The sequence below is a fragment of the Colobus angolensis genome, unplaced genomic scaffold, assembly GCF_000951035.1.
Source record: "Colobus angolensis palliatus isolate OR3802 unplaced genomic scaffold, Cang.pa_1.0 Scaffold206, whole genome shotgun sequence".
Lineage (NCBI taxonomy): Eukaryota > Metazoa > Chordata > Mammalia > Primates > Cercopithecidae > Colobus > Colobus angolensis.
In genome coordinates, this window is record NW_012115222.1 from 5,230,221 (window position 1) to 5,242,409 (window position 12,189).

At 35.4% G+C, this 12,189-nt stretch overlaps 1 protein-coding gene across 1 annotated transcript in view; it reads left to right on the forward strand.

Moving 5' to 3' along the window:
- The window catches only part of SHCBP1L (SHC SH2-domain binding protein 1-like), a 48,706-nt gene that overhangs the window by 10,730 nt on the left and 25,787 nt on the right, over positions 1-12,189 (forward strand). Inside the window, exons 3-5 of the mRNA XM_011942107.1 lie at positions 2,803-3,017; positions 3,799-3,885; positions 3,958-4,176. Of these exons, the coding sequence (XP_011797497.1) occupies positions 2,803-3,017; positions 3,799-3,885; positions 3,958-4,176 (521 nt within the window). The remainder of the gene's footprint in view (positions 1-2,802; positions 3,018-3,798; positions 3,886-3,957; positions 4,177-12,189) is intronic.

Genomic DNA, 12,189 nt, shown 5'->3' on the forward strand with positions numbered 1-12,189 from the left:
AGTCTAGGCAGCGTAGTGAGACCCTGTCTGTAACAAAAAAAAAAAAAAAAGAAAAAAAAACTAAGTGTGGTGGCACAGGTAGTCCTAACTAATTGGGAGGCTGAGTGGAGAGGATTGCTTGAGCCCAGGAGTTCGAGGCTGCAGTGAGCTATGATCATGCCAATGCACTTTAGCCTAGGCAGCAGAGTAAAACCCTGTTTCTTAAAAAAAAAAAAAAAAAGAGAGAGAGAGAGAGAACTAAAATATTAAAATATAAAGCTCAGTATCATATTTCATAATGATTCTTTGGAAATATATTTTTGTCTTGTCACAAATATGGATTGCAGGTCATTTATTATCTTCAAACACCCAGTTTTAAATTGTTATTCTATTTTCTAAGTTTTCTTCTGTCCCATAACTGCTTTGAAGAATAGAATTTATATTTAATTAATTATAAACTTTGTATTTCAAAGTTTGGTTAGTGATTTGAAAATATTTCCTGTATTTAAATGATTATTGTTTTAGGTACTGGTGAGGTAACACTTGCTGATACTTAAAATTTTTTTTGACATAACTCTACCAAAAAATAGAGAATTTCATTGGCTGTACTTGAAAATTTTCAGAACAGATTTTGGAAGTGTTTGTGTTAACACTAATTTGTGCCAACATTTTGAAATTTGTATTAATATGTAATTTATTAAATTTTTAAAAAACTATCAACTTTGGTTCTGAAGCACTGATTTTCAGACAAGTGCAGGGAAGTATCACCATACTATGGTGAAATAAGATGAATAAACAATATAGCATGTTGTTCATGAAGCTAAATCAACTTAAGAATTTTACTCTTGGTGGCTCTCAGCAGCTCGGGAGGCAGGAGTGGCAGCGGCCAGGCAGTCCAGTTTCGCGAAGGCTCTGGGCGCCCCGCGGCCTGCAGGCACCCGGCAGGCGCCCTCCCTGCCGCCAGGATGCCCAAGAGGATGGTCAGCTCTGCCGAAGGGGCCGTCAAAGAAGAGCCCAAGAGGAGATCGGCGCGGTTGTCTGCTAAACCTCCTGCAAAAGTGGAAGTGAAGCCGTAAAAGGCAGCAGCGAAAGATAAATCTTCAGACAAAAATGTGCAAACAAAAGGGAAAAGGGGAGCAAAGGGAAACAGGCTGAAGTGGCTAACCAAGAAACCAAAGAAGATTTACCTGCAGAAAACAGGGAAACGAAAACTGAGGAGAGTCCAGCCTCTCATGAAGCAGGAGAGAAAGAAGCCAAGTCTGATTAATACCATACAGCATGTCTTACCAGTGGTCCCTGTCTCCCTTCTTGTGCAATCCAGAAGAATATTTTTATCAACTATTTTGTAAATGCCAATTTTTTAGTAGCTCTAGAAACATTTTTAAGAAGGAGGGAATCCCACCTCATCCCACTTTTTAAGTGTAAATGCTTTTTTTTAAGAGGTAGAATCATTTGCTGGTTGTTTATTTTTTGATACAACCAGAAAGTAGTGTGGGATATTGAATTATGGGAGGCTTTGACTGTCTCGGGTGTCAGCTTAACATTCCACAGGTGGGAGGTTAGTTTTTATATCCTATAATACGAAGCATATTAAATGGCAAAATGGAGTCAGTCCTGCATTTATTGTCTTCAACATTTTTAATTATTTCTATTCCCATGTTGTTTAGTAGAATTTTTTCCTAAAGAAAACCACTCTTTGATCATGGCTCTCCCTGTCAGAATTGTGTGCACTCTCTAGCATCTTTGGTTGTTAGTCCTGTTTTCCTAATAACTTTGTTACTGTGCTGTGAAAGTTTACAAATTTGAATATGTAGTGTAGGTGCTATTCAGTTGTGAACTGGTGGCCCGTATGTAACAGCTGACCAACATGTGAAGATACTGGTACTTGATAGCCTCTTAAGGAAAATTTGCTTCCAAATTTTAAGCTGGAAAGTCACTGGAATAATTTTTAAAAAGAATTACAATAAGTGGCTTTTTAGATTTTCGTTACGTATGTTAAGAATTGTGTACAAATTGAAATGTCTGTACTGATCCTTGACCAATAAAATCTCAATTTTGGAAAAAAAAAAGAATTTTACTCTTTATGTCTTTTCTGTTTTTTTTTTTTTTTGATGTTTGAATAGCCATTCTTCCACCAATGGCGTAATACAGATAGCAGGGCATTCTTTTTTTTTTTTCAGCATGCTCTTTGTTTGGTATTTTGTTTATTTGTTTTTTTGTTATTATCATTGTCATTTTTATTATTTTGCTACTTTATTCAGTGCTTACTATGTGCTAGATGCCCACTGGAAGCTTATAATTATGATTTATTATATTTAACATGCTTTTATGGCAAAATGTGTTCAAAAATTTTTCGATAATATTAGCTGGGCACAGTGGCATGTTCCTGAAGTCCCAGGTCCTCAGGAGGCTGAGGTAAGAGAATGGCTTGAGCTGAGGACTTCGAGGATGAGTGTGCAATGATTACACCTGTGAATAGCCACTGCACGCTAGCCTGAGCAACACAGTAAGACCCTGCCATATATATATATATACATACACACTGTTTTATGAAATCTCAAAGTCTGGCAACTCAATCTTAGAAACAAATAATGTAGGAGATACAGAATTCCTTTCATGAAACTGAAAAAAATGTGTTTAAGAAGTAGGGTTTGAAAAACTATTGATAGTATATTTAATACTGATCTATAATTATTCTATATGTTGATTGTTGAAGAAGTCATAAACTTAAAAGAAGAAACTTTATAATGAGCTCATATATGAGAAAGAAATCCTGTGGCTTACTAGTATTTGTAACTACATCTCTTATGATATTTATCTTAGGTAACTTGTGAACCATACCAAGACTCATCATCTCGTTTCAAAGTTACTGTTTCTGTTGCTGAGCCCTTTTCTTCCAACATCGCAAATATTCCAAGAGATTTGGTTGATGACATTTTGGAGGAACTGGAACACAGTGTGCCTCTTTTGGAAGTGTATCCTGTTGAGGGACAAGATACTGATATACATGATATTGCTTTGGCCTTGGAAGTTGTCAGGTATTAGGGCCTTTACTTTTGAAAGTTAAATTTATCATATCCAAAAGTTAATGTAAAAGTTTTGCTCATATAATCACTTTATAAGCATTTAGTGATTTAATCTTCATTCACTACTGCTGGATTAAATTTGTCCATTTTAAATTAACAATTGTATTGGTAATTTTTAGTAAAAACATTTTCTTGCAGAAACATTATATATAGGTAATGAAAAGTTTGCAATGTTTTAATCTTAAATTTTATAAAAATAAAATTTAAAAGAATTATTGAAATAAGTAACATTAACTTCTATTCATATTTAAGCATCTTAAATTTATTAGCATTCATTTCTCAAATTTAAAGGCATTACAAATACTAGATATCATCATTCACATTATGATTGCTTCTTATAAGTTGATACAATTTGAGGGAAGCTATCCACAAACAAAATACGGAATTTTTTTTGGCATGTTTTTGTTTTTCTAATGTTTTCCCCCCATACACATTTGGTAGTATCTTACATATTATTTATTTTTTGAGCAAATGATAGCCAAAATCTATAAAATTTAGAAACGGAATTTTACAGTCCCACTCATTATCTCATTTACCATAACCTAAAATAGAATGCAAGTCATCTAATTTTTAAAGTTTTACCTTTTATTTTAGTTGACTCAAAGGTCATTTTAAAATATTTTGCTTAAGAATTAAGATTGAGGTAGAGAATTCTGACATCAGAATATCTGTTTAGCTCTAAATCAGTAGTGGCTCTTTTTGATTATTGTCATCTTAATTTGGTTTATTGTAGGTTTTTTTATGACTTTCTTTGGAGAGACTGGGATGATGAAGAAAGTTGTGAGAATTATGCTGCACTTATTGAAGAAAGAATTAATTTGTAAGTATAGTTTATAAACTTATGCCACACGTTAGAAAAAATAAACATTGTAATTATGTTGATAATTTTCAGGTGGTGTGATATACAGGATGGAACAATACCTGGTCCTATTGCACAACGTTTTAAAAAAACTTTGGAGAAATATAAAAACAAACGTGTCGAACTCGTTGAGTATCAGAGCAATATTAAAGAAGATCCATCTGCAGCAGAGGCTGTTGAATGCTGGAAAAAATACTATGAGATAGTCATGCTCTGTGGATTATTGAAAATGTGGGAAGATTTACGCCTCCGGTAATAATTTGCTCTATTTCAAATAGAAGCAAAATTTACATGGTTATTTTATCATAGCACTTATTTTGTGGTATATGTTCTGATTAAAGTGAAGTATAAAATTAGATGTCTAATTTATGAAGTAAGCACAAGGTACAATTATCAGTATTGGAAAATTATGTTTGTATTAGCTGAATTCACTAAAATCATTGTTTTTTTTTTTGACCAAAAGAACTCATTAATCCATTTCCTTCCTTATCTTTCATTTTAACTCTTTTGATTTTGGCCAAAGCATAAGAAAGGAAGAAGTAGACCTCCTCTATATATAATATGTGAACCAAATAAGATAATTGGATTATAGCTAAAAGAGTAGCAAGACATAGACAGAGTCTGTCTACAGAACAGTTTTTAAAAGAAGCATAAAGACAGGCTGGATATGGTGGCTCACACATGTAATCCCAGCACTTTGGGAGGACAAGGTAGGAGGATCACTTGAGGCCAAGAGTTTGAGACCAGCCTTGGGCAGCATATTGAGGTCCCATCTTTACAATAAACAAACAGATTTTTAAAATTTAGCTAGAAATGTGGTGGCATGTACCTGTAGTCTCAACTACTTGGGAGGCTGAGGCAGGAGGATCACTTGAGCCAAAGAGTTTGAGGCTGCAGTAAGCATTGATCATGCTACTGCATTCCAGCCTGGGCAACAGAGCAAGACCCTGTCTCTTTGTTGTTGTTGTTGTTGTTTGACCCTGTCTCTTAAAAGGAAAAAATAAAAGAAGCAGCAGCAGCATAGGCCTGGTGTGCTGGCTCACGCCTGTAATCCCAGCATTGGGAGGCCGAGGTGGGAGGATCACCTGAGGTCAGGAGTTTGAGACCAGCCTCAACGTGGAAAACCCCGTCACTACTAAAAACACAAAATTAGCCGGGCGTGGTGGTGCATGCCTGTAATCCCAGTTACTCAGGAGGCTGAGGCAGGAGAATTGCTTGAACCTGGGAGGCGGAGGTTGCAGTGAGCCGAGATCTCACCATTGAACTGCAGCCTGGGCAACAAGAGCGAAACTCCGTCACAAAAAAAAAAAAAAAAAAAAGAAGGAAAAGCACAAAGACAAGATGGGGGACAAAAACAAGGAAACTAGAGGAATTTGAATCTTCTGACGCTTACAGCTATAGTATACATTAAATACAACCTGGCCAGATTAATATAAAACCTCACACTAAAGGCCTTTTAACCTGTTCTGTTACCTGACTTGTCATGTTTGGCTTTCAACAGAAATTATAAAGCATGCTAAAAGCAAGAAAAAACCAGTTCAGAGAAACAAAGCAAATATCACAAAGAGACTCAGGTATGATTTTGGAATTCATCAGTCAGAGAATTTAAAATTCATCAATAACTGGGATACATGATCTATTATTGTGGGAAGAAAGAATTAATGAGTTTAAAGATTCGTCAGATAGAAACTTCCCAAACTGAAATGCAAAGAAAAAAGAATGAAAGAAACTGAAGAGAACATTCAAGAACCGTGGGACAGTTTCAAAAGGTGTTAACATATTTGTAACTGAAATACCAGAAGAAGAAGAAAAAGAGCAAATGGATCAGAAGAAATACTTGAATTAATAATGATGAGAATTTTCCAAAATTAAATACAGACACAAAACCACAGATCCACAAAGCTCAGAGAACACCAAACAGGATAAATATCAAAGAATCAACACCTAGGCATATCATATTTAAACTGCATAAAGCTACAAATAAAGAAAAAATATCTTGAAGGAAGCCAAAGGAAATAACCCACATTACCTACTATAGTGAACAAGAATTTCTCAGAAGGAACTATGAAAATAAGATGAGAGGGGAGAGAAATATTCAAAATGTTGAAAGAACCACCAAACTAGAATTCTGTATCTAGTGAAATTATTCTTCAAATATGAGCAAGAAATACTTGCTCAGACAAAACAAAACAAACAAAACTGAGAGTTTATCATTAGTAGGCCTGTTCTGCAAGAAAGGTTAAAGGAAGTTCTTCAGGGAGAAGAAAAATGACAAAAACTCGTGTCTGCATATAGTAAGGAACAATGTGAGAAAAGGAATAAAGGTAACATAAATTATTTTATTATTATTTTATTTATTTATTTTTCTGCGACAGGGTCTTGCCCTGTCACCCAGGCTTGAGTGCATTAACGTGATCATGGCTCACTGCAGCCTCAATCTCTGAAACTTTTATGATCCTCTCATTTCAGTCTCCTGAGTAGCTGGAATCACAGGTGTGTGCCACCATGCCTGGCTAATTTATTTATTTTTATTTTTGTGGAGACAGGGTCTCACTATATTGCCCTGGCTGATTTCAAACTCCTGGGCTCAAGTGATGCTCCCACCTCGACCTCCAAAGTGCTGAGATTATGGGTGTGAGCCACTGTGTCCAGCCTCTATTTTTCTTATTGTTGATTGATCTAAAAGATAGCTATTTAACATAATAGTAGTAATGATTCATTAGGTAACTAAAGCTTGTGGATTACTGAAATAAATGAAATAATATCATAGAAGATGGGAGGATAGAATTGGAATACTCTGTTATATGGTATCTTCATGACATGTGAAGTAGTTTAGTGTTATTTGAAAGTGGACATAAATTAGTTAAGAATATATGTTGCAATCTCTCGGGCAAATACTATTTTTTTTTTTTTTAAAAAGGAAGTATAATTGATTTAAGAGAGTAGACACAATGAAACAAAATAAAATGCTAAATTAAAACTAGAAGAGGCAGGGCTGGGTGTGGTGGCTCATACCTGTAATCCAGCATTTTAGGAGGCCAAGGTGGGCGGATCACCTGAGGTCAGGAGTCCAGACCACCCTGACCAGCATGGCAAAACTCCATCTCTACTAGAAATATAAAAATTAGCCAGGTGTGGCGGTGCATGCCCAGCTACTCAGGAGGCTGAGACACGAGAATCATTTGAACCTGTGAGGTGGAGGTTGCAGTGAGCTGAGATCATGCCACTGCACTCCAGCCTGGGTGACAGAATAAGACTGTGTCTCAAAAAAAAACAAAAACAAAAACAAAAAAACAAAACAAAACAAAAAACCCAAAAAGCAACCAAAACACTAGAAGAGGCAGAAAAGGAGGGAAAAAGGAAACAAAAGATAGGTGCAACCTCTGTATTAATAGAAACCAGCTACAATATGGTAAATGTTAATTATGTCAAAATAACTTTAAATGTAAATGGTCTAAATAAAAAAAGCAGAGATTATGAAAATGGATTTAAGAAAACAATACCCAACTATATGTGATCTGTAAGAAACCCACTTTATAAATATTCAGATATGTTCAAAGTAAAGGGATGGAGAAAGATATTTCATGCTCATGCTAATTAATAAAAAGCTAGTGTGGCTATATTAATTTCAGATGAAGCAGCTTTAAGAACTAGGACAATTATCAGGGATAAAAAGGGACATTTCATGATGATAAAGGGTTTGGTTCTCCAGGAAGATTAACAATTTCTTACCACTCCTATTCACCTTCATACTAGAAGTTCTAAATAATGCAATAAGACAAGAAAAAGAAACAAAAGGTCTGCAGACTGGAAAAGAAGAAATAAAACTATATTTGCAGATGACATAATTGTCTATGTAGAAAATCCCAAAGAATCAAAAAGGAACAAAACTCCTGAAACTGATAAATGAGTATAGCAAGTTTACAGGAAGCAAGGTTAATATTCAAAAATCAACTGCTTTTTTATAAACCAGCAATGAACAATCTATTTTAAATTTTAAAAATTATTGACAATAGAACCAAAAATGTGAAATACTTAGGTATATACCTAACAAAATATAGGACCTATAATGCAGAAAGCTACAATACACTGATGACAATAAATGGAGAGATATCTTATGTTCTTGGATTGGAAAACCCAATATTTAAAAAATGTCAGTTCTTCCCAACTTGATCTGTAGATCCAGTGCAATCCCAGTGAAATTCATAGCAAAATATTTTGTAGAGATTGACAAACTGTTTCTAAAACTCATGTGGAAAGGCAGGAAACCTAGAATAGCCAAAAAGTTGAAGGACTACTACTACTCTATTTTAAGACTTACTATGAAGCTGTAGTAATCAAAAGAGTATGGTATAGGTGAAAGAATAGATTAATGGAAGAGACATATAGATCAGTGGAAGGAAATAGAGTCCATAAATAGAGTCCTTATATAGTCCAGATTAGAGAGTCCATAGGATCCACACATAGAGTAGACTGACTTGACAAAGGGTGAAAGAAATGTAATAGAGAAAGGATAGTCTCTTCAACAAATGGTGCTGGAATAATTTAATATCTATATCCAAAAACGTGAACCTAGATACAGACCTTTCACAAAAATTAACTCAAAGTGGTCCATAAACCAAAACATAAAACTCAAAACCATAAGACTTGTAGGAAATTATAGATACTCTTGTGTTTGGCAGTCGGTTTTTAGGTGCCACAACAATATTGTATGTTCTGTGAGAGAAAAAAGTGGTAAGTTGGACTTTGTTAAAATTGAAAACTGCTCTGAAAAATACACTATTAAGAGAAAGAAAAAACTAGCCACAGATTAGGAGAAAATATTTGCAAAATATATATGTGATAGACTTGTATCTAAAATATACAAAGAGCTCATAAAACTCAAACATAACAAACAACCCAATTAAAAATGGGCAAAGATCTGAATAGACACCTTACCGAAGAAGATACACAGACAGCAAAAAAACATATAAAGAGATGCTCAACCTCATTTGTCATTAGTAAATTGCAAATTAAAACAGCAATGAGATGCCATTACATACCTGTTAGGAATGGCTAAATAAAAAAAAGGCTGATAATATTAATTGCTACTGAGAATGTTGAGCAAAGGAACTCTCATTCTTTGCTGGTTAAAATGCAAAATGGTACTGGCTCTTTAGAGCATTGTTTGGCAGTTTCTTATAAAGCGAAACATAGTTTAACCATAGGACTCAGCAGTTGCAATCCTACTTGGTAGGATTAATTACCCAATTAATTTGAAAACTTACATCCACATAAAAACCTACACTGAAATAAAAAGTATTACAAAGGAATAGTATAAATAACTCAACCCAACAAATTAGATAACCTAGAATAAATGAGCAGATGCCTAGTAAGACACAACCTACCAAAAATGATTCAAGCAGAAACATAAATTCTGACTGGCTCTATAACAAGTTAAGTAGATTGAATTAGCAAATAAAAAACTACTCACAAAGGAAAGTCAAGGACTAGATGTCTTCACTGGTGAATTGTGACACACGTTTAAAGAAGAATCAACATTAATTCTTCAAAAACTCTTGCAGAAAATAAAAGGTAACAATTTCCGAACTCATTCTGTGAGACAATATATTACTCTGAATCCAAAAGCAAAGACATCACAAGAAAAGAAAACCTAGACGAATATCACTAATGAATATAGATACAAAATCCTCAAATAAATACTAACAAATGGAGTCTGGCAACATATAAAAAGATCAGACACTATGACCAAGGTAAGATTTATCCCAGGAATCCAATGTTATTTTAAAATATGAAAAATCTATCAGTATAATACATAATATTAATAGAATGAAAAAACAAGACACAGAGTCATCTCAATAGACACAGAAAAATCATTTGACAAATTAACACCCTGTCATGATAAACACTCTAAAAAAAACTTGGAATAGAAGGGATTTTCCTCAACCTGTTTAGGCTGTCTATGAAAAACTCACAACTAGAGTCATCAATTTTTATGGCGAAAGAATAGATCTTTTTCTCCCTACAATCAGGAGCATGATAAGGATATTTATTCTTGACACTTTTATTCAAATTGTACTGGAGGTTCTAGCCAGAGCAATTAGACAAGAAAAAGAAATAAAAAGCATACAGATTGGAGAGGAAGAAGTAAAATTATCTCTATTCACAGATGGCATGGTCTTGTATATAGAAAATCCTACAATAAAATACTACTCAGCAATATAAAGAAGTAAATTGCTGGCCGGGCGAGGTGGCTCATGCCTGTAATCCCAGCACTTTGGGAGGCCAAGGCGGACAGATCACAAAGTCAGGAATTCAAGACAAACCTGACCAACATGGTGAAACCCCATCTCTACTAAAAATACAAAAATTAGCCAGGCGTGGTGGCGTGTGCCTGTAATCCCAGCTACTCAGGAGGCTGAGGCAGGAGAATTGCTTGAACCTGGGAGGCAGAGGTTGTAGTGAGCTGAGATCACGCCACTGCACTCCAGCCTGGGTGACAGAACGAGACTCTGTTTCAAAAAAAAAAAGAAGTAAATTGCTAACACACACAATAACAGTAACATGCATGGATCTCAAAAATAGGTTGAGTGATAAAAGCAGACACAAAATAATGCATAGTATATTATTCCACTTTAAAATTCCATTGAGAGGCCAAGCACGATGGCTCACGCCTGTAATCCCAGCGCTTTGGGAGGCTGAAGTGGGCAGATCACCTGAGGTTAAGCTTTCGAGACCAGCCTGGCCAATATAGCAAAACTCCATCTCTACTAAAAATGCAAAAATTAGCAAGGCATGGTGGTGCAGGTCTGTTGTCTCAGCTACTTGGGAGGCTGAGGCAGGAGAATCGTTTGAACCCAGGAGGCAGAGGTTGCAGTGAGCTGAGATCGTGCCACCACACTCCAGCCGTGGCAACAGAGCGAGAATCTGACCCAAAAATAAATAAATAAATAAACAATAAAATTCCATTAAAAATTCCTAGTGGTTCCCAAGTATTAACGGAGAGGCAGAGCATAGAATTCTTAGGGCATTGAAACTCTTCTGTATTATACTATAATGGTGGCTACATGTCATTTGTCCAAACTCCTATAATGGACAACACCGAGAGTCAACTCTGATGTAAACTATGGACTTTGGATGACAATGATGTGTTAATATAGGTTCACCGGTTGTAACGAGTGTACCACTCTGGTGCCAGATATTGATAGTGGGGCAGGTTGTGTGTGCGGGGGGAACAAGGTATACACAGGAACTCTCTTCCTTTTGCTCAACTTTGCTGAAAATCTGAAACTGCTCTGAAAAATAAAGCCTATTAAGAAAAATTCAGTTTTCCTTTCAGCTGGAACCGCCATCTTCCAGTAATTCGCCAAAATGACGAACACAAAGGGAAAGAGGAGAGGCACCCGATATATGTTCTCTAGGCCTTTTAGAAAACATAGAGTTGTTCCTTTGGCCAAGTATATGTGAATCTATAAGAAAGGTGATATTGTAGACATCAAGGGAATGGCTACTATTCAAAAAGGAATGCCCCACAAGTGTTACCATGGCAAAACTGGAAGAGTCTACAATGTTACCCAGCATGCTGCTGGCATTGCTGTAAACAAACAAGTTAAGGGCAAGATTCTTGCCAAGAGAATTAATGTGTGTTTTGAGCACATTAAGCACTCTAAGAGCCGAGATAGCTTCCTGAAACACGTGAAGGAAAATGATCAGAAAAAGAAAGAAGCCAAAGAGAAAGGTACCTGAGTTCAACTGAAGTGCCAGCCTGCTCCACCCAGAGAAGCACACTTTGTGAGAACCAGTGGGAAGATGCCTGAGCTGCTGGAATCTATTCCCTGTGAATTCATGGCATAATAGGTATTAAAAAAAAAATAAAAGACCTCTGGGCTGAAAAAAAAAATTCAAAGAAAGGGAAATACATAATGACAGAAAGCAGACCAGTATTTGCTCAGGACTGCAAAGATGCATGAGGAAACTTATCAGTATGATGGAAATTTTTTATGTCTTTATTATTGTGATTGAGTTAAAAGCACATATGCATTTGTGAAATCTCATGGAATAGTTCACTTAAAATGATTACCTTTTATGTAAATTATACCTTAATACATTTGATTAAAAAACACCTATCTATACCTTTGATTTTAAAACTAGGATAGCATGATAAACTACTGTGGTTTCCTGAATGTTTAGGATGCCTTACTTTTGGAGCAGCTAATTAACTGGTAAATAGCAAAAAAAAAAAAAAAAAAAAAAGAAGGAAAAGCA